General features: G+C 50.7%; 2 protein-coding genes across 2 annotated transcripts in view; both read right to left on the bottom strand.

Annotated features, from left to right (window-relative positions):
• The window catches only part of LOC148144993 (uncharacterized), a 42,607-nt gene extending 19,846 nt beyond the window's left edge, over positions 1 to 22,761 (bottom strand). The window contains exons 1-2 of the mRNA XM_087975651.1: positions 22,625 to 22,761; positions 20,536 to 21,885 (exon numbers count right to left, since the gene is read on the bottom strand). Coding sequence (XP_087831777.1) covers positions 20,536 to 21,477 — 942 coding nt within the window. The 5' untranslated portion in view covers positions 21,478 to 21,885; positions 22,625 to 22,761. The remainder of the gene's footprint in view (positions 1 to 20,535; positions 21,886 to 22,624) is intronic.
• Positions 1 to 23,507, bottom strand: part of LOC148144987 (uncharacterized) — a 518,924-nt gene that overhangs the window by 226,123 nt on the left and 269,294 nt on the right. The gene's annotated exons all lie outside the window — the stretch shown is intronic.

Genomic DNA, 23,507 nt, shown 5'->3' with positions numbered 1-23,507 from the left:
TCAAGCTGAATTCTATAAAGAATTTACAGAAATATTGGCAGGTCCACTTATGGACATGTATAACTATGCATATAATCAGGGCTGTCTCCCGCCTTCGCTGAAAGAGGCAAATATCTCTCTTATCCTTAAAAAAAAGGAAAGGATCCAGAAGATTGTACATCATATAGACCATTATCCTTGCTAAATGTAGATTTTAAAATCCTTTCTAAAACGTTAGCACTGAGACTAGAACGGGTACTGCCACATATTACAAAGGAGGATCAGACGGGGGGTTTATTAAGGGCCATAGATCATCCAATAATATTAGAAGGGTTTTGAATATGATTCAAGCCTGTCATCAGGGAAAGATACCAGGAGTAGTGGTTTCATTAGACGCGGAAAAGGCATTTGATAGGGTTGAATGGTCATATTTGTTTTACACATTGGAAAGGTTTGGCGTTGGTCAGGTGTTTACCAAATGGGTCTCAACATTGTATAGTGATCCCAAAGCAGTTGTGGTTACCAATGGATTAGGTTCGGATAGCTTCAGTGTGGGTAGGGGCTGCCGTCAGGGATGTCCCCTCGCGCCATTGTTATTTACACTAATAATTGAATCACTAGCAGAAGCTATACGAGCTGATCCTAATATAACGGCCCCGAGGATTGGTACAGGTAAACATAAAATTACCCTTTATGCGGATGATGTTCTTCTATTCCTCAGTAATCCTCTGATGTCCGTACCTCGCCTAATCCAAGTTATTAATACATTTAGCGCATTCTCAGGCTACAAAATTAATTTTTCAAAATCGGACGCTATGCCAATGGGTGGCCTTGCTATGACACCCCACTTAGTGAACGGATCCCTTTTTCCCTTTCCTTGGTCCCTGGAGGGCTTCTTATATTTAGGCATTTTTATTACTCCAGTATTTGGTCAGTTGTATAAGGCTAATTTTGTGCATTTACTGGAAGGGATAAGGCAGGACCTCCAGCGATGGGGAGTCCTTCCAATTTCCTGGTTGGGTAGAATAGCACTAATCAAAATGAATGTCCTGCCCCGTCTCCTATATCCTATGAGAATGCTTCCGGTGATGCTGCCGAGGACGGCTCTATGTAAATTATATGGCTGGCTGGATTCATAGACGGCCCCTCATTAAGCTGAAGAAGCTACAGCTTCCACACACAAGGGGAGGATTGGACTTCCCAGACTTTAGGAAATATCAGTTAAGTTCCCTATTAAGTAACATAGCTGATTGATTGTGGATCAGACAAGACCCAATCTGGTTGGACCTCGAGGCCTCTCAAGTAAAATACCCACTTATGAACCTTTTATTTTCAGACAAGAGGAAAATCATTACAGATCACTGTAAAAACCCTATAATACTAAACACAATTAAGGCTTGGAATATAATGCGGCAAAATGAGGGCAACTCACATAAAACATCCCCCTATGCACCGATAGTGGGAGCATGGGGATTCCAACCAGGGTTGACAGATGCCACTTTTAAACTCTGGAGATCCAGGGGTATCTCATGTTTAGGGGATCTATTTAAAGATGGGGTCCTGATGTCTTTTGAACAGCTGCGTCAGAAATTTGGATTACCTAATGGAGACCTCTTTCGATACTTTCAAATTCGAGATTATATACAGAAGAAGACTATGTTATTAGATAGTCTTTATGACAGCCCCTCCTGCACATACTGGGGAAGTTAAAGTCCCCCATAATGACCACCCTGTTCCTTTCACTCCTACCCAGAATAATTTTGCTAATCCTCTCTTCCACCTCCCTGGAACTCTGCGGAGGCCTATAAAAATACTCCAAGCAGTGTGACCTCTCCGCTCCAGTTTCTAACCTCAGCCCACATTACCTCAGTAGATGAGTCCTCATCAAAAGTTCTGTCAGCCACCGTTATAATATCCTTGACCAACAAGTCCACGTCTCTCCCTCTTTTACCGCCTTGGCTGTTCTTAATGAAAGATCAAAACCCTGGAACCTGCAACATCCATTCCTCACCCTGCTCTCTCCATGTCTCCGAAATGGCCACAACATCCAAGTCCCAGGTACCTATCCGTGTTGCAAGCTCACCTACCTTACTGCCGATACTCTGGCGTTGAAGTAGACACACTTCAAACCACTTCGCTGTCTGCCAACACATTCCTGTGACCCTGAAATCATGTCCCTGTCCTTCCTACTCTCATCCTCCTGTGCACTACAGCTACACCCGCCGGTTCCCACACCCCTGCTGAGCTAGTTTAAACCCACTCGAATAGCTCCAGCAAATTTCCCACCCAGGATATTAGTACTCCTCTGGTTAAAGTGAAGACTGTCCTGTTTGTACAAGTCCCACCTTTCCCAGAATGTGCACCAATTATCTAAAAGCCTGAAACCCTCCCTCCTGCACCATCCTTGCAGCCACGTGTTCAGCTGATATCTCTCCCTGTTCCTTGCTATCACGTGGTACGGGTAACAAACCAGAGATAACCACTCTGTTTGTTCTAGCCCTCAGCTTCCACCCTAGCTCCCTGAAATACTGCCTTACATCCCTATTCCTTTTTTTTTTGTGGTTAGCACTGCTGCCTCACAGCGCCAGAGCCCCAGGTTCAATTCCCCACCCACGTCTGCACGGGTATCCTCCCACAGTCCAAAGACGCGCGGGTTAGGGTGAATTGGCCAAGCTAAATTGCCCCATAGTGTTAGATGACGGGGAATGTGGAAGATGGACCATCAGGTTCTGAAGCTGCTGCTGCTCCTCCGCTGCAAATACAGATAGAGCTTCACCTCAGACTGCAACTTCCTTTCTTCATTCTGGGGTTAAATTGTTGACTTGCAGCAAGTGAAAAGAAAGCGAGTGAATCCAGGGAGGGGACAGAGTCGGGAAACGTTGGTCCAGGTCTGTGTCTCAATTGGCAAACACACGGCAAATGCAGTCCCACAGTGTGAAGTTTAGACTGGATTACATTAATGTGGAAACAGACCCTTCGGCCCTACAAGTCTACACCGCCCCGCCGAAGCGCAACCCACCCATACCCCTACATTTACCCCTTACCTAACACTACACTCAATTTAGCATGGCCAACTCACCTGACCTGCACATCTTTGGACTGTGGGAGGAAACCGGAGCACCCGGAGGAAACCCACGCAGACACGGGGAGAACGTGCAAACTCCACATACTCAGTCGCCTGAGGCGGGAATTGAACCCAGGCGATTCAATTCCCGGTTATAACCGGTTATAGCCTTGATTATGAAAAAATAACTGCTGAAAGGAGGTGCGTTGTTTAAATGGCGATATATTGGGATGTGAAGAAAGTCGGGACTGCAGATCCTGGAGATGAGAGTCGAAAAGTGTGGCACTGGAAAAGCACAGGAGGTCAGACAGCATCCGTGGAGCAGGAGAATCGACGTTTCAGGCACGAGCCCTTCCTCAGGAATGATGTGTGGATGTAGAAAGTGGCCTCAGTGTCCTTCCACACCAGTCACTGCCAGTTGTCAGACGGATGCAGCAAGCAATCAGCAAGGCAAGAGGTATATTAGCAAGAGGAATTGATTTCAGAAGTCGGGATGTCTTCCTGCAGTTAGGGGGTCATTGAATATATTCAAGGCTGAGTTCATCTGATTTTAGAACAACCATGAAGTGGATGTTTATGGGGGAAGGCAAGTAAAATGGTTTTAAGACCAGTACAGAACAGTGACAGAGTCATACAGCACAGAACAGACCCTTCAGCCCAATTAGCTCTGATCTCCAGCATCTGCAGTCCTCACTTTCTCCCCTAATTAAGTCTTCCCCTTTGGGAAAATAATTCTTCCTATCCACCCCTGTTTACACCCCTCATGGTTTTTATGCCTCAATCAGGACTCCCCTCAACCTCCTTATTTCCAATGAAAATAATCCGAATCTACTCAACCTCTCATAGCTAGCGCTCTCCATAACAGGCAACATCCTGGTGAACCGCCTCTGCACTCTCTCCAAAAGTATCCACATCCTTTTGGAAATCTGGCGACCGGAATTGCACACAGTATTCCAAGTGCGGCCGAACCAAAATCTTATATAACTTTAACATGACCTGCCAACTCTTTTACTCAATCCGTCCGATGATGGAACACGTGTTGTATGCTGCCTTGACCACTCTACAGACATGCATTGCCACCTTCAGAGAACAATAGACCTGAACACCCAGATCTCTCTGTACATCAATTCCCCCCAGGACCTTTCCATTTACTGTATCGCTCGCTCTTGAATTGCATCTTTCAAAATGCATCACCTCGCATTTGTCTGGATTGAACTCCATCTGCCATTTCTCTTCCCAACTCTCCGATCTATATTCTGCTGTATCGTCTGACAGTCCCCTTCACTATCTGATATTACATCAATCTGAATGCCCACCTGCAAACTTGCTAATGAGGTACCCGATACCTTCACCTTTCAACCTCCCGTGCTCAAGTGAAAAAAGTCCCAGCCTAGACACCAATAGGTGTGAATTCTGTCTGGGCCCCAATGTCGAGTCAGCCTGACATTTTTGATAGAAAAGCTCTGCATTTAAATTACGTTCTTGAGAAAGTTACTGAAAACAGGTTCTGAGATTAACATACCAAAGAACAGAACCCCATTCTAAAAGATGGAAGATTTAATCTAAATTGTTTAATGTATCACAGCTCCATGAACTGGACTCCGTTGGTTATAAATAGTCTAATCATGATCTTATTCTCCACAACCACCTGAATCAGAACTTCAGAGCGCCAGAGATCCGGGTTCAATTCCCACCTCGGGCAACTGTCAGTGTGGAGTTTGCACATTCTCCCAGTGTCTGCGTGGGTTTCCTCCCACAGTCCAAAGATGTGCAGGTTAGGTGAAGTGGCCACGCTAATTTGCCTGTAGTGTTAGGTGAAGGGGTAAATGTTGTGGAATGGGTCCGGGTGGGTGGCTCTTCGAAGGGTTGGTTTGGGCTGAAGGGCCTGTTTCCACACTGTAAGTAATAAAATAAATCTAATCACTCCGAAAGCTAGGGCTTCCAAACAAACCAAGTTATGGCAGCAGCAGGAGGTTTGGATTATATTCACTAAAAACAGTTAAGCAGTTAGATAACACGTTCGAGTGGGAAGTGTGTATAACATGATCTCACAACTCCTATACTCAATGCTTTGAGCAATGAAGGAAAGCAAACCAAACACCGCCTTCACTACTCTGTCCACCCGAGACTCTAGCACTCCAAGGGCTCTTTATTCTACAACACTCCCCTAACTGTGTCAGTCCTGCCTGGATTGCTTAACCAAAATGCAAACTTCTGATTTCTCGAAATTAAACTGCAACTGACACTCCTCGGCTCATCAGTCGATCCCATAGATTCTAATTTATAGTGAACTCTTTCCTCTCTTATTCCCTGGAAGCTGAAAATCTCCATCCCACACTCACTCCCTCCATTTTCACTTTGCTTATAGCAGAAGAATATAACTGAGAAACTTATCAGCGACGATAGAATGGAATGAGCAGACCTGGTGGCCTAATTTCTGCTCCTGTGTCTTGTGGTCTCTTGCAGTCCTGGACACCGAGAGAGAGAATTGGGACCAGCATTGAACCAATCATGACTGGATATGGACCTACCTGCATCTAGGTAGATGGGCTGGGACTTTTTCACTGGCATATAGGAGGTGGAGATGTGACCTTATCAAGGTTTCTAAAATCATGAGGGGAGAGATGAGGTGAACGACGGGTTGGGGTTTCAAGATGAGGGAGCAAATTTTTATGGTGACAGGAGAAAGAGATTTTAAAAAGACTTGAAGGGCACAATTTGTTTTATACAGAGTGGTTCACATGTGGACTAAATGTCGAGAGGAAGTGGTGGATGCAGGTACAGTAACGTTTAAAAGACATTTGGATAAGTTCATGAATAGGAAAGGATTGGAGGGATATGGGCCAAAACACTGGCAGGTGGGACTGGTTTAGTTTGAGAACATAGTCAGCATGGACTAGTTGGACTGAAGGGTCTGTTTCTGTGCTGTATGGCTCTGTAACTCTGTTCTATACTAGTCTTAAGAACATTTTCTTGCCTTCCCCACAAACATTCACATAAAAGTCAGATGAACTCAGCCTTGAATATATTCAATAACCCCCTAACTGCAGGAAGACATCCCCACTTCTGAACTTAATTCCTCTTGCTAATACACCACTTGCCTTGCTCATTGCCTGCTGCACCTGTCTGACAACTGGCACAGAAGGACACTGATGCCCCTCTGAACATCCACGCATCATTCCTGATGAAGGGCTCGTGCCCAAAACTTCGACTGTCCTACTGATCGGATGCTGCTTGACCTGCTGTGCTTTGCCAATTGTGGTCTTCTCTACATCGGGGAGACCGAGTGTAAACTTGGGGAATGGTTTGCTGAGCATCACAGCCGGGTCCGCAGAGGCTGAGCGGACTTCCCAGTCTCCACCCATTTTAATGCCCCTTCCCACTCCCCTTCTGACATGACTATCTTTGGCTTCCTCAATTACCACAACAAACCAAACCACAAATTGGAGGAACAAAACCTCATCTTCTGACTGAGCAGTCCACAGCCCGGAGGACTCAACACTGAGTTCTCCAATTTCAAATAATCTCCCATCCCATCCCCCAACACACTTCCCAGCCCCTTCCACTCTTCCCTGCCAACTAGATTCCTTCCTCCCAGTCACCAATTAGGTCGTACCAGGTTATGGGGATAAGGCAGGAACAGAATACTGTTTGAGGATGATCAGCCATTATCACAATGAATGGTGGTGCTGGCTCGAAGGGCAGAATAGCCTACTCCTGCACCTATTGTCTACTGTACACTCGACCTGTCTCCACCTATCCCCACTTCAATACCCTGCCCCCAGCACATCTTTGTTCCACAGCTCTCCCTATACCCACCCCCAATCCTGAACAAGGGTTACACCAAATACCTCGACTTCTCTACCTTCTGATACTGCCTAGTTTGCTGCGTTCTTTCAGTCTCCTGCCTATCTATTTTGCTAATTGAGAACAAAGGCCTGGACTAACTTTTCCAGACTCTGTCCCCTCACTGGATTCACTCCCATTCCTTTCAGTTGCTCCAAGTCAACAACTGAACCTCAGAATGAAACATAAATGGAAATGGGGGTGAGAAAAGAGAGTGGGTACTATCAGATGTTGGACAGAGGAAAGAAGTTGCAGTCTGAGGTGAAGCTTAATCTTCATTCAGAGAGAGGAGGAGCAGGAGCTTCAGAACCTCATGGTCCAACTTCCACATTCACCAATAGGGGAGCTCCGAAAGGCAGGAGGACAATTCTCCCTCCGGTCCTCCTTATTTGTCCATCAAGGTAGGTCTCGCCCCTTTTCTGCTGACAGCAAGGAACATGCCCAATGTTTTAGTGACAGCGGCAAACATGTGCCCTGCTTGTTGACACTGAGGAGTGTACACAATATACACTGTAGCAATGCTGGTGTTATTGACAGATTTTAAGTGTCCAAATTCCTATGGGAGAACAAAAAGGGTAGAGCCATAATTTTTTTTCCATGTGGCTCAATATTTGATTGCTTTTGCATTTGTCTGGCTGCTCAATGTTTTTATGTTTTTCCTCAATATGCACGGTAGCAATGCTGGTGTTATTGACAGATTTTAAGTTTCCAAATGCCTATTGGCTAAACAAAAGGGTACAGCCGTTCTGCCTGACTGCTCAGACAGAAGATAAGGTTTTTTTCCCCCATGTGGCTCGATATTTGATCGCTTTTGCATTTGTCTGGCTGCTCAATGTTTAAGTCTTTTCCTCAGTGTTGGGCTGAGATTCACAACTAGAGGGCATAGGTTTAGGGTGAGACCACAAAGGTACCTGAGGGGCAACGTTTCCATGCAGAGGGTGGTGCAAGTATGGAATGAGCTGCCAGAGGAAGTAGTGGAAGCCGGTATAATTACAGCATTTAAAACACATCTGGCTGGGTATATGAATAGGAAGGGTTTAGAGGGATATGAGTCAAGTGCTGGCAAAGGGGACTAGATTAATTTAGGATATTAGATTAGATTAGATTACTTTACAGTGTGGAAACAGGCCCTTCGGCCCAACAAGTCCACACCGACCCGCCGAAGCGCACCCACCCAGACCCATTCCCCTACATTTACCCCTGCACCTAACACTACAGGCAATTTAGCATGGCCAATTCACCTAATCTGCACATTTTTGGAGTGTGGGAGGAAACCGGAGCACACGGAGGAAACCCACGCAGACATGGGGAGAATGTGCAAACTCCACACAGTCAGTCGCCTGAGGCAGGAATTGAACCCGGGTCTCTGGCGCTGTGAGGCAGCAGTGCTAACCACCGTGCCGCCCACCAAACAGTGCCATGCCAAACAGTGAGGGGTAAACAGCACAAGGATTAAACACACAGTGAGGGGCAAACAGCACAAGGATTAAACACACAGTGAGGGGGTAAACAGCACAAGGATTAAACACACAGTGAGGGGGTAAACAGCACAAGGATTAAACACACAGTGAGGGGGCAAACAGCACAAGGATTAAACACACAGTGAGGGGGCAAACAGCACAAGGATTAAACACACAGTGAGGGGGAAACAGCACAAGGATTAAACACACAGTGAGGGGGAAACAGCACAAGGATTAAACACACAGTGAGGGGCAAACAGCACAAGCGCCAGTAAAAGCCGATGGAAAGTGAGTGTAAAATGTCACGATGACAGGACAGGCCCCACATTCCTTCCCCTCCGTCCCCCCCACAACCTGCCTCACCTTTCACGTCCCGGGCCCAGTACCTTCCAGGTGGCCCCATAGTTGACACAGGGGCCGCCCCACGACCAGTAGAACTCCACCACCCCGGCGGCCGACGAGTTCCCAAGCAGGCCCTTAACCCCATCCGCCTCCAGAATGCTCACCGGCTCCTGGCTGCTGTACAGCCGGCCGGTGTGGCCGTGACACAGCAGCTGCGCCAGGAAGGCGGCGGCGGCCAGTGACGGGTGTCTGCCCCGGGCCGCGCGGCGCCATTTTCCTAACGGCCGCCCTCCCGCCGCTTCCCCGCTCGAGCGACTTCTCCTCCCAACCGCCTTCGCCCCGCGTGACAACTGCACGGGGGGATGGGCGGGGCCGGGGGGGGCGGGGCCGGGGGCCGGAGGGGGCCGGGGGAAGGGCGGGGCCGGGGGAGGGGCGGGGGCCGCGGGGTGGGCGGGGCGGGGCCGGGCAGGGGAGCAAATAAAGAGGTTTAAATGGACGAGATTATATTTCAAAGGGATGTGGGCACATTCAAAGGGATATCTTCACATGTAAAGTGACGCAGTTATATCTAAATGAACCTACATTTCGAAGAGACGTTGCCCTATTTATAAGTAGAGACAGTAGGTGTGAATTCTGTCTGTGTCCCAATGTTGAGTCAGACTGACATTTTACTTAGAAAAGCTCTGCATTTAAATTACATTCTTGAGAAGGTAATTTATAGATTCGGGTGTAGGTTAGGGAGGATTGGCCGTGCTAAGTTACCCATAGTGACCAGGGATGTACAGGTTAGGGTGGATTGGCCATGGGAAATACGGAGTAAGGGGTTGGGTATGGGTGGGATACTGTTCAGAGGGCCAGAGTGAAATAGATGGGCTGAATGGCCTGCTTCCACATTGTCAGAATTCTATGACCCTCTGCACAAAGGAGCATTTTATCGACATCTATCCTGTCAATCCCCTTTCAGAATTCTACTGGTTTCAATAAAGGTATGCAGCACAGAAACAGACCCTTCGGTCCAATTCGTCCATGCCGACCAGGATTCCAAACTAAACCAGTCCCACTTTCCTACATTTGGCCCATATCCCTCTAACCTTTCTATTCATCTACCCATCAAAATGCTGTTTCAATGTTGTTACTGTACCTGCATCTACCACATCCTCAGTAAGTTCATTCCACGTGCAAATCACCCTCTTTCAAAATGTTGCCCCTCCCGTTCCTTTTAAATCTCTCTCCTCACATTAAAAAAAGCCCCCGAGTTTTGAGTTCCCCTACGCTAAGCAAGAGCCATTTGCTATTCACCTTACCTCCCACTCCTCATAATTTTATCAATCTCAATGAGGTCACCCCCCCCAACTTCCTGTGCTCCAGTGAATAAAGTCCCAGCCTCTCCTTATAACTCAAACCCTCCAGTCCTGACAACATCCTGGTAAATCTTTATCAAACCCTCTCTAATAGTATTCTTCCTATTACAGGGCCACCAGAACTGTACTCAGTACTGTGAAAGTGACCTCACCAATATCCTGTACAACCTCAACATGATGTCCCAACCCCTATACTCAATGGGGTGAACAATGAAGGCAATGTTGCGAAATGCCATCTTAACCACCCTGTCGAGCAGTGATGAAACTTCCAAGGAACTATGTATCTAAACACTCCCCACCTCTGCCCCCCCGCGCCCCCATGTCTGTCTATGAGACCATAAGACATAGGAGCGGAAGTAACGCCATTCGGCCCATCGAGTCCACTCCACCATTCAATCATGGCTGATGGGCATTTCAACTCCACTTACCCGCATTCTCCCCGTAGCCCTTAATTCCTTGTGACATCAAGAATTTATCAATTTCTGCCTTGAAGACATTTAGTGTCCCAGCCTCCCTGCACTCTGTGGCAATGAATTCCACAGGCACACAACTCTCTGGCTGAAGAAATGTCTCCGCATTTCTGTTCTGAATTTACCCCCTCTAATTCTAAGGCTGTGTCCACGGGTCCTAGTCTCCTCGCCCAATGGAAACAATTTCTAGCGTCCACCCTCTCCAAGCCATGTATTATCTTGTAAGTTTCTATTAGATCTCCCCTTAATCTTCTGAACTCCAATGAATACAATCCCAGGATCCTCAGCCGTTCCTCATATGTTAGACCGACCATTCCAGGGATCATCCGTGTGACTCTCCGCTGGACACGCTCCAGTGCCAGTATGTCCTTCCTGAGGTGTGGGGACCAAAACTGGACACAGTACTCCAAATGGGGCCTAACCAGAGCTTTATAAAGTCTCAGTAGCACAACAGTGCTTTTATGTTCCAACCCTCTTGAGATAATTGACAACATTGCATTCGCTTTCTTAATCACGGTCTCAACCTGCATGTTTACCTTTAGAGAATCCTCAACTAGCACTCCCAGATCCCTCTGTATTTTGGCTTTACGAATTTTCTTACTGTTTAGAAAGTAGTCCATGCTTCTATTCTTTTTTCCAAAGTGCAAGACCTCGCATTTGCTCACATTGAATTCCATCATCCATTTCCTTGACCACTCCTCCAAACTGGCTAGATCCTTCTGCAGCCTCCCCACTTCCTCAGTACTACCTGCCTGTCCACCTAACTTTATATCATCGGCAAACTTCGCAAGAATGCCCCCAGTCCCTTCATCCAGATCATTAATATATAATGTGAACAGCTGCGGCCCCAACACTGAACCCTGCAGGACACCGCTTGTCACCGGCTGCCATTCCAAAAAAGAACCTTTTATCCCAACTCTCTGCCTTCTGTCAGACAGCCAATCCTCAATCCATACCAGTTGCTCACGTCGAATACCATGGGCCCTCACCTGGCTCAGCAGCCTCCCGTGCACACACTCTCATTCTCTCGTGCACACACACTATTCTATGGGGTGAAATTGTATTGGCAGAATTATATTTGCAGATACATTCAATTTTGTTCAAAAAGCACACAATCTGCAGGCAGTCAATGCATGTAATATTTTACAAATTCTGACTTTGGAAACAGAACCAGTCTGATTCAAGATTGGAATACTGACAGACACACATCTCACACCTTTAATGCATTGTCTGAGCGGAGATGTCTTTTTTTTTAAAATAAAACCTTAAGTCATCTCAAGAACATTGTTACATATTAATGAACCAAAGCCCGCACCCATTCTAAGCAATGAAGACTATCTAAGTCTGTTCAATATATTCTATCAGTTGCATGACACTGATCTTTTGATGTAAGTTCTGTGTCTTATGATGCTGTTCCATGAGGCTTATGTATTGATGAGGCAATATGGTACAGATGAGGTGATAGAGAATTACAGATCATCGAGGAAGGAATGAAAGAGAGAGTTAAGAAGAGCAAAGAGAGGACCGAAGCAGTCTTTATTCTATTTGCTAAATGAGAACCCTAAAGCTTTCTAAAGGTATGTGAGGAATAAAAGGATGATTAGGGTAGGAATAGGGCCAGTCAAAGACAGAAGTGGGAAGTTGAGTGTGGAGATTGTAGAGATCGGAGAGGTGCTAAATGAACATTTCTCATCAGTGTTCACTCAGGAAAAGAATAAGGTACGAGATATTAGACTCGAAAGGATCGAGGTCAGTTACACACAGGTGTTATCAATTCAAGAAGGAGTGAAAGTGGACAAGTCTCCTGGGCTGGATGGGATTTAGGTTGAAACTTTATTGCTGGAACAGCACAGCAGGTCAGGCAGCATCCAGGGAACAGGAGATTCGACGTTTCGGGCACAGGCCCTTCTTCAGGAATGAGCAGAGAGTGTTCAGCAGGAGAAGATAAAAGGTAGGGAGGAGGGACTTGGAGGAGGGGAGTTGGAAATGTGATAGGTGGAAAGAGGTCAAGGTGAGGGTGATAGGTCGGAGTAGGGTGGAGGCGGAGAGGTCAAGAAGAAGACTGCAGGTCAGGAAGGCGGTGCCGGGCTGGAAGGATCCGGCTGAGACAAGGTGGGGGGAGGGGGGATGAAGAAACTGGTGAAGTCCAAGTTCATCCCCTGCGGTTGGAGGGTTCCCAGTCGGAAGATAAGACGCTCCTCCTCCGACCGTCGGGTTGTTGTGGTTTGGCGGTGGATGAGTCCAATGACCTGCATATCCTCGGTGGAGTGGGAGGGGGAGTTGAAATGCTGTGCCACTGGTTGGTTGGGTTGGTTCGTCCGGGTGGCCCAGAGGTGCTCCCTGAATCGCTCCACAAGTAGGCGGCCTGTCTCCCCAATATAGAGGAGGCCACACCGGCTGCAGCGGATGCAGTAGATGATGTGGGTGGAGGTGCAGGTGAATCTGTGGCGGATATGGAAGTTTCCCTTGGGGCCTTGGAGAGAAGTGAGGGGGGAGGTGTGGGCGCAAGTGTTGCACCTCCTGCGGTTGCAAGGGAAGGTGCCGGGAGTGGTGGTTGGGTCGGTGGGGGGGTGTGGATCTGACAAGGGAGTCGCGGAGGGAGTGGTCTCTACGGAAAGCTGATAGGGGAGGGGAGGGAAATATATCCTTGGTGCTGGGGTCTGTTTGGAGGTGGCGGAAGTGACGGCGGATGATGCGCTGTACATGGAGATTGGTGGGGTGGTAGGTGAGGACCAGTGGGGTTCTGTCCTGGTGGCGGTTGGAGGGGCGGGGCTCAAGGGCGGAGGAGCGGGAAGTGGAGGAGATGCGGTGGAGGGCACCGTCGACCACGTCGGGGGGGAAATTGCGGTCCTTGAAGAAGGAGGCCATCTGTGTTGTACGTATTTTGAACTGGTCCTCCTGGGAGCAGATGCGGCGGAGACGAAGGAATTGGGAGAATGTGATGGCGTTTTTACAGGGGGCAGGATGGGAGGAGGTGTAGTCCAGGTAGCTGTGGGAGTCGGTAGGTTTGTAGTAGATGTCCGTGTTGATTCGGTCGCCTGAGATAGAAACAGAAAGGTCTAGGAAGGGGAGGGAGGAGTCCGAGACTGTCCAGGTGAATTTGAGGTCGGGGTGGAAGGTGTTGGTGTAGTGGATGAACTGTTCAACCTCCTCGTGGGAGCACGAGGTAGCGCCGATACAGTCATCAATGTAGCGAAGAAAAAGATGGGGGGTGGGGCCAGTGTAGTTGCGGAAGATGGATTGTTCCACATACCCTACGAAGAGGCAGGCATAGCTGGGGCCCATGCGGGTGCCCATGGCTACTCCTTTTGTTTGGAGAAAGTGGGAGGATTGGAAAGAAAAGTTGTTCAGGGTGAGGACCAGTTCGGTCAGTCGAAGGAGGGTGTCGGTGGAAGGGTACTGGGTGGTACGGCGGGAAAGGAAGAAGCGGAGTGCTTTGAGTCCTTCGTGATGGGGGATGGAGGTGTACAGGGACTGGATGTCCATGGTGAAGATGAGGCGTTTGGGACCGGGGAAGCGGAAATCCTGGAGGAGGTGGAGGGCGTGGGTGGTGTCACGAACGTAGGTGGGGAGTTCTTGGACTAATGGGGACAGGACCGTGTCGAGGTATGCCGAGATGAGTTCGGTTGGGCAGGAGCAGGCTGAGACGATGGGTCGTCCGGGGCAGTCAGGTTTGTGGATTTTGGGCAGGAGGTAGAAACGGGCGGTTCGGGGTTGTGGGACTATGAGGTTGGAGGCGGTGGATGGGAGGTCCCCTGAGGTGATGAGGTTATGGACGGTCTGGGAGATGATGGTTTGGTGGTGGGGGGTGGGGTCATGGTCAAGGGGACGGTAGGAGGAGGTATCTGCGAGCTGGCGTTTGGCCTCAGCGGTGTAAAGGTCAGTGCGCCAAACTACTACTGCGCCTCCCTTGTCAGCTGGTTTGATGGTGAGGTTGGGGTTGGAACGGAGGGAGTGGAGGGCTGCGCGTTCCGAGGGTGAGAGGTTGGAGTGGGTGGGGGGAGTGTGGGAGTTCAGGTAGCGGTTAATATCGCGGCGGCAGTTTGCTATGAAGAGGTCGAGGGCAGGTAGGAGGCCAGCACGGGGTGTCCAGGTGGACGGGGTGTGTTGGAGGTGGGAGAAGGGGTCGTCAGAGGGTGGGCGGGAGTCTTGGTTGAAGAAGAAGGCGCGGAGGCGAAGGCGGCGGAAGAATTGTTCGGTGTCACTCCGTGTATTGAATTCATTGACCCGAGAACGTGTGGGAACGAAGGTGAGACCTCTGCTGAGGACTGATCTTTCATCCTCAGAGAGGGGCAAGTCTGGAGGGATGGTGAACACACGGCAGGGCTGGGAGCTAGGACCTGGTGTGGGGCTGGAGCTGGATCTGGGGGCGGGGACAGAGGTCGGCTTGGGGGCGGAGTTGGACATGGTGATAGAGACCGGCGGGGGGGCGGGGTTAGTCGCGGTGACGGAACTCGGCCGGGGGGCGGAGTTAGGCGCGGTGACGGAACGCGGCGTGGGGGCGGGGTTAGGCGCGGTGACGGAACACGGCCGGGGGGCGGAGTTAGGCGTGGTGGCGGAACGCGGCTTGGGGGCGGGGTTAGGCGCGGTGACGGAACTCGGCCGGGGGGCGGAGTTAGGCGTGGTGGCGGAACGCGGCTTGGGGGCGGGGTTAGTCGCGGTGACGGAACTCGGCCGGGGGGCGGAGTTAGGGGCGGTGACGGAACGCGGCGTGGGGGCGGGGTTAGGCGCGGTGACGGAACTCGGCCGGGGGGCGGAGTTAGGCGTGGTGGCGGAACGCGGCTTGGGGGCGGGGTTAGGCGCGGTGACGGAACTCGGCCGGGGGGCGGAGTTAGGCGTGGTGGCGGAACGCGGCGGGGGGGCGGGGTTAGGCGTGGTGACGGAACGCGGCGGGGGGGCGGAGACACATGCGGCGATGTGGTCCAAACGTAGATTGCTGACGTCACTGGGGGCGGAAGTAGCTGCGGCGACCACGCAGACAGAGTTCTTCCCCGTAGCCGCGGAGGTCGCCAATCTGTTGGTGATTGTCTTCATGACGATCGCAGAGCAGGTTGTCTGTGCCGGCCGAGTTCCGTCACCGCGACTAACCCCGCCCCCCCGCCGGTCTCTATCACCTTGTCCAACTCCGCCCCCAAGCCGACCTCTGTCCCCGCCCCCAGGCCTAACCCCGCCCCCACATCCAGCTCCAGTCCCACACCAGGTCCTAGCTCCCAGCCCTGCCGTGTGTTCACCATCCCTCCAGACTTGCCCCTCTCTGAGGATGAAAGATCAGTCCTCAGCAGAGGTCTCACCTTCGTTCCCACACGTTCTCGGGTCAATGAATTCAATACACGGAGTGACACCGAACAATTCTTCCGCCGCCTTGGCGTCCGTGCCTTCTTCTTCAATCAAGACCCTCGCCCACCCTCTGACGACCCGTTCTCCCACCTCCAACACACCCCGTCCACCTGGACACCCCGTGCTGGCCTCCTACCTGCCCTCGACCTCTTCATAGCAAACTGCCGCCGCGATATTAACCGCTACCTGAACTCCCACACTCCCCCCACCCACTCCAACCTCTCACCCTCGGAACGCGCAGCCCTCCACTCCCTCCGTTCCAACCCCAACCTCACCATCAAACCAGCTGACAAGGGAGGCGCAGTAGTAGTTTGGCGCACTGACCTTTACACCGCTGAGGCCAAACGCCAGCTCGCAGATACCTCCTCCTACCGTCCCCTTGACCATGACCCCACCCCCCACCACCAAACCATCATCTCCCAGACCGTCCATAACCTCATCACCTCAGGGGACCTCCCATCCACCGCCTCCAACCTCATAGTCCCACAACCCCGAACCGCCCGTTTCTACCTCCTGCCCAAAATCCACAAACCTGACTGCCCCGGACGACCCATCGTCTCAGCCTGCTCCTGCCCAACCGAACTCATCTCGGCATACCTCGACACGGTCCTGTCCCCATTAGTCCAAGAACTCCCCACCTATGTTCGTGACACCACCCACGCCCTCCACCTCCTCCAGGATTTCCGCTTCCCCGGTCCCAAACGCCTCATCTTCACCATGGACATCCAGTCCCTGTACACCTCCATCCCCCATCACGAAGGACTCAAAGCACTCCGCTTCTTCCTTTCCCGCCGTACCACCCAGTACCCTTCCACCGACACCCTCCTTCGACTGACCGAACTGGTCCTCACCCTGAACAACTTTTCTTTCCAATCCTCCCACTTTCTCCAAACAAAAGGAGTAGCCATGGGCACCCGCATGGGCCCCAGCTATGCCTGCCTCTTCGTAGGGTATGTGGAACAATCCATCTTCCGCAACTACACTGGCCCCACCCCCCATCTTTTTCTTCGCTACATTGATGACTGTATCGGCGCTACCTCGTGCTCCCACGAGGAGGTTGAACAGTTCATCCACTACACCAACACCTTCCACCCCGACCTCAAATTCACCTGGACAGTCTCGGACTCCTCCCTCCCCTTTCTAGACCTTTCTGTTTCTATCTCAGGCGACCGAATCAACACGGACATCTACTACAAACCTACCGACTCCCACAGCTACCTGGACTACACCTCCTCCCATCCTGCCCCCTGTAAAAACGCCATCCCATTCTCCCAATTCCTTCGTCTCCGCCGCATCTGCTCCCAGGAGGACCAGTTCAAAATACGTACAACACAGATGGCCTCCTTCTTCAAGGACCGCAATTTCCCCCCCGACGTGGTCGACGGTGCCCTCCACCGCATCTCCTCCACTTCCCGCTCCTCCGCCCTTGAGCCCCGCCCCTCCAACCGCCACCAGGACAGAACCCCACTGGTCCTCACCTACCACCCCACCAATCTCCATGTACAGCGCATCATCCGCCGTCACTTCCGCCACCTCCAAACAGACCCCAGCACCAAGGATATATTTCCCTCCCCTCCCCTATCAGCTTTCCGTAGAGACCACTCCCTCCGCGACTCCCTTGTCAGATCCACACCCCCCACCGACCCAACCACCACTCCCGGCACCTTCCCTTGCAACCGCAGGAGGTGCAACACTTGCGCCCACACCTCCCCCCTCACTTCTCTCCAAGGCCCCAAGGGAAACTTCCATATCCGCCACAGATTCACCTGCACCTCCACCCACATCATCTACTGCATCCGCTGCAGCCGGTGTGGCCTCCTCTATATTGGGGAGACAGGCCGCCTACTTGCGGAGTGATTCAGGGAGCACCTCTGGGCCACCCGGACGAACCAACCCAACCAACCTGTGGCACAGCATTTCAACTCCCCCTCCCACTCCACCGAGGATATGCAGGTCATTGGACTCATCCACCGCCAAACCACAACAACCCGACGGTCGGAGGAGGAGCGTCTTATCTTTCGACTGGGAACCCTCCAACCGCAGGGGATGAACTTGGACTTCACCAGTTTCTTCATCCCCCCTCCCCCCACCTTGTCTCAGCCGGATCCTTCCAGCCCGGCACCGCCTTCCTGACCTGCAGTCTTCTTCTTGACCTCTCCGCCTCCACCCTACTCCGACCTATCACCCTCACCTTGACCTCTTTCCACCTATCACATTTCCAACTCCCCTCCTCCAAGTCCCTCCTCCCTACCTTTTATCTTCTCCTGCTGAACACTCTCTGCTCATTCCTGAAGAAGGGCCTGTGCCCGAAACGTCGAATCTCCTGTTCCCTGGATGCTGCCTGACCTGCTGTGCTGTTCCAGCAATAAAGTTTCAACTTTGATCTCCAGCATCTGCAGACCTCACTTTCTCCTGGATGGGATTTAGCCAAGGATTCTCTGGGAAGCGAGGGAGGAGATAGCAGAGCCTTGGGCATTGATATTTGAGTCATCATTGTCTACGAGTTTAGTACCTGAGGACTGTAGGATTGCAAATGTTCTGCCCTTATTCAAAAGGGCAGCAGAGATGACCCAGGTAATTATAGACCAGTGAGCCTTACTTCTATTGTAGGAAAGGATTATAAGAGATAAGATTTATAATCATCAAGCAAGCAACAATTTAATTTCAGATAAGTCAACATGGTTTCATCAAGGGCAGGTCCTGTCTCACATACCTCTGAGTTTTTTGAGAAGGTGACCAAGCATGTAGACGAGGAAAGGACAGTTGACATGGTATACTTGGACTTCAGTAAAGCCTTTGATGAGGTTCCACATGGTATACCTGGACTTCAGTAAAGCCTTTGATAAGGTTCCACATGGTAGGCTGATGGAGAAAATGCAGAGGCATGGAATTGAGGGTGATTTAGCAGCTTGGATTAGAAACTGGAAGAAGGCAGCGAGTGGTGGTTGATTCAGTCTGGAGTCCACAAGGATGTTTTGAGACCACTGCTGTTTGTCATTTTTATAACTGACTTAGACGCAGGTATAGGTGGACAGATTAGTAAATTTGCAGATGACACTAAAGTCGGTGGAGTATTGGACAGTTTGGAAGAATGTTACAGGTTGCAGGGGGAAATTTGGATAAACTGCAGAATTGGGCTGAGAGGTGGAAAATGGAGTTCAATGAAGCTAAATGTGAGGTGATGCACTTTGGGAAGAATAACAGGATGGCAGAGTAGTTGGCCAATGGAAAGATTCTTGGTAGTGTGGATGTGCAGAGGGATCTTGCAGTGCATGTGCATAACTCCCTGAAAGTTGCAACCCAGGTGGATAGTGCTGGTAAGAAGGCACACGGTGTATTCGGTTTCATTGGTAGAGGGACGGAATTCCGGAACCGCAATATCACACTGCAACTATACAAAACACTGGTGCAGCCACCCTTGGAATATTGTGTACAGTTCTGGTCGCCCCATTACAGAAAGGATGTGGAAGCATTGGAAAAGGTGAAGAGCAGATTTACCAGGATGTTGCCTGGTCTGGGGGGGGGGGAAGGTCTTATGAGGAAAGGCTGATAGACTTGGGTCTTTTCTCATTGGAAAGAAGGCGGCTTAAGGGGGGATTTGATAGAGACATACAAGATGATCAGAGGATTAGATATGGTAGACAGTGAAAGACTCTTTCCAAGGATGGTGACGTCAGCTTGTACGAGAGGGCATAACTACAAATTGAGGGGTGATAGATTAAAGACAGATGTCAGAGGCAAGTTCTTTTTGCAGAGAGTGGTAAGGACGTGAATGCCCTACCTGCTAAAGTAGTCAACTCAGCCACATTAGGGAGATTTAAACATTCCTTAGATAAGTGCATGGTTGTTTTTCAGATAGTGTAGGGGGACAAGCTGAGAATAGTTCACAGGTCAGCGCAACATCGAGGGCCTGTTCTGCGCTGGATTCTTCTATGTTCTATGTTCTAAACTTAGTGCAGGAGGTGGAAAGAAATGAGCAGCTTTAAAACTACTCTTGGAGCTCAAAGCTTTCAATGAAAGACTGAGCCCGGTGTTAAGTTCAGGTAACCTTTATTGCAACCCAAACTTTGGTACAACTTCAGATCCCCCCAGCAAAAAGGCAGAGAAAAAGTAGTTGCTTTTTGAACATCTCAAGGTGAAAGTGCACACACCACACCTCCCCTGTCCCATCCCCCTCACTGTCTTTACTATTGGGCAGCACCAAGTTGTCCCTTTGTAATCGGATCCTTGGTACAGCCGTCACCCGGAGGAAGTATTGCCTCACTCAGCAATTTCAACCCTTACCCTGTCTCCAACTAAGTTTCTCCCCGCTCATTTGCCAGTGGGGGGAGGGCAGTGTAGAGTCAACCTGACTGCTGTGGGTCTGGAGTCACGTGTAGGCCAGACTAGGTCAAGGGTGCAGCTGGAACGACTGAGTGAATCCTTTCCCACAATTGCGGTTCCCTTCCCTAACAAGGGAGAGAGATGGGGGCTTTCTCCACCTCCCCCTCCCCCAACCCCCTCCCTGAAACGGTCTCATCGTTAGATTCCGAACTCCACATTTCTGACCGAATACCAATTCTGCCATCTGTCGTGGTGGGATTCGAGCCCGGGAGTCCCCGGAACCGGGTTGATAGTCCAATTGATATTGGCACTCAGCCGTCACTCCTTCAATCCCCCTGCGATGGCACGTGAACTCGCTGGTGCTTCCGCAGGTGGGAGGAGTAGGTGAAGCCCTTCCCGCACTGAGAGCAGGTGAACGGCCTCTCCCCTGTGTGTATCCGCTGGTGCCTCAGCAGGGTGGAGGATGTGCTGAAAGCCTTCCCACACTCGGGGCAGGTGAAAGGCCTCTCCCCTGTGTGGACCCGCTGGTGGCTCCGCAGGTTGGAGGAGCAGGTAAAGCCCTTCCCACACTGAGAGCAGGTGAATGGCCTCTCCCCCGTGTGGACATGCTGGTGGGTCAGCAGGGTGGAGGAACTGCTGAAGGCCTTCCCACACTTGGGGCAGCTGAAGGGCCTCTCCCCCGTGTGGACACGCTGGTGGGTCAGCAGGGTGGTGGCCTGGGTAAAGGCCTTCCCACACTCGGGGCAGTTGAAGGGCCTCTCCCCTGTGTGGATCTGCTGGTGCCTCATCAGGGAGGAGATGTGGCTAAAGGCCTTCCCGCAATCAGGGCAGCTGAAGGGCCTCTGTCCTGTGTGGACACGCCGGTGACTCCGCAGAGTGGAGGAATCGCTGAAGGCCTTCCCACACTCGGGGCAGCTGAAGGGCTTTTCCCCCGTGTGGACACGCCGGTGGCTCAGCAGGGTGGAGGAATACCTGAAGGCCTTCCCACACTCAGGGCATCTGAACGGCCTCTCTCCTGTGTGGACCCGCTGGTGGGCCAACAGGGCAGAGAAAAACACGAAGGCCTTCCTGCACTCGGGACAGCAGAAAGGCCTTTCCCCAGTGTGGTCCTGCTGGTGGGCCAGCAGGTGGGAGGAATGTCTGAAGGCCTTCCCGCAGTCGGTGCAGGGGAATGGCCTCTCCCCGGTGTGACTGCGCCGATGAGTCTCCAGGGCAGACGGGAAACGGAAGCCTTTCCCACAGTCGCCACACTTCCACGGTTTCTCCACGGGGCGGGATTCCTCAGGTTTCTCCATGGCCACAGCTTCAGCTGCACACAAACACGTGTAGAGCCCTCCCTGCCGTGAAATCCCTTTTCCAGGCCGTATCACGGTTTCAGTCTCCACGCACAGTGCGCTGCAACAGTGGGGTCTCTCGTCCAGTCCCACCTGATGCTGAAAACATACTCAAACAGGAACCAAAAAGCTTTGATCCCTCTCACAGAAATCACGGTCTAAAATGTTTGCTGGCCCCAGTGGATTGAGTGACCGTCAGACATTGACATCAAAGTGAGGACCGGAGATGCTGGAGAGTTAGTTGAAAAATGTGGCACTGGAAAAGCACAGCAGGTCAGGCAGCATCCGAGGAGCAGGAGGGTCAATATTTCGGGCATAAGCCCTTCATCTGTTGATTTTGAAATTTTCCTCTTCAAATCTTCAAAAACTCTGTCAGAATAGATTATAAAGCTCATCACTGCCAGTGCAGGGTAGAAATTCTGAACAAGCAATTCTACTTTTTGCAGAATATTCTTTTCTTTTATTATTCCACAAAATTGAAAGCACCATCCCACTCTCTCTCCCCCTCTGTTCTCACTCCGCTCTAATTCTCCTCATCAGGATCTTACAGGGACGGCATCCAGGGAACAGGAGATTCGACGTTTCGGGCACAGGCCCTTCTTCAGGAATCCTGAAGAAGGGCCTGTGCCCGAAACGTCGAATCTCCTGTTCCCTGGATGCTGCCTGACCTGCTGTGCTGTTCCAGCAATAAAGTTTCAACTTTGATCTCCAGCATCTGCAGACCTTACTTTCTCCTCTTACAGGGACGGAAAAGCAAAAAAAATGTCAAGACATGACTCCTCCCTGCCACCAACCAGACTCATTCCTCCCATTGACCAACCAGGTGGTACCCTCTAACTGTCTCGACCTATCCCTACTTCACCACCACCCCCTTTTATCTGCAGCTTCTGCACCCAGCCCCCGATACACCCGATACGTCGACTTCTCCACCATCCGATGCCTCCTGCCGAACTATTTTGCCAATTGAGATACAGACTTGGATCAATGTTTCCGGAGTATGTCCCTGCCGAATTCACTCTCTTTCCTTTCAGTTGCTGAAAGTCAACAATTGAATCACAGAATGAAAAAAGATGGAAAAGGGAGCGAGATAAGAGAGTGCCGTACTCACATATCTGGGACACAGGAAGGAATCTGCAGTCGGGGTAAAGCTCAATCTTTACTCAGAGAGAGAGGATCAGGAGTCGCAGCTTGAGAAGTTCATGGTCCAACTTCCGCATTCAGACAATGGACTGGCTCTGATTGGCAGGAGGACCAGTCTCCTTCCAGTCCTCCAATGCTGTCTATTGGTCAATCAAAAGAAGGTCTCGCGCGTTTTTTGCGTTCAGCGATGAGCATGCCCAGTGTTTTGCTGACACTGGCCAGCATGCGCACTGCGTTGCTGACACCGGCAAACATGCGCAGTATGCTCTACGGGGATGTTGGTGTTACTGACAGATTTTAATTGTCCAAATGCCAGCAGGGGAAAAAAGATAGAGCCACAATTTTTTCCCCCTATGGCTCGGTATTTTATTCCTTTTGCATTTTGTCTGGCTGCTCAATTTTTGTATGTTTTTTCCCCTTGTTGTGGGGGCAAGACGCTGAGACCAGAACTGGAGGGCACAGATTTAGGGTGAGAGGGGAAAGATTTCTGAGGGTCCTAAGGGGCAATCTTTTCGCACAGAGGATGGTATGTATATGGAATGAGCTGCCAGAGGAAGTGGTGGAGGCTGGTACAATTACATTATTTAAATTGCATCTGGATGCGGATATGAATAGGAAAGATTCAGAGGGGTAGGGGGCAAATGCTGGGAAATGGGTCACTAGATTAATTTAGGACGTCTGGTCGGTGTGGACCGAAGGGTTTGTTTCTGTGCTCTACAACTCTGAGCCTATTTTTAGATAGTATGGAAAATAAAGAGCATGAAAGCATGGGAAGGGTTAGAGCATGGAGACCACTGCCGGTTTGTTGCAAAGGATAGTGGAAAGCTCTTACACGAATTACCAGAGTAAGG

Source organism: Chiloscyllium plagiosum, unplaced genomic scaffold (assembly GCF_037043375.1).
Source record: "Chiloscyllium plagiosum isolate Xiang-an unplaced genomic scaffold, Cpla_swu_hap1 HiC_scaffold_27, whole genome shotgun sequence".
NCBI lineage: Eukaryota > Metazoa > Chordata > Chondrichthyes > Orectolobiformes > Hemiscylliidae > Chiloscyllium > Chiloscyllium plagiosum.
This window is presented reverse-complemented; position numbering and strand designations above follow the sequence as displayed.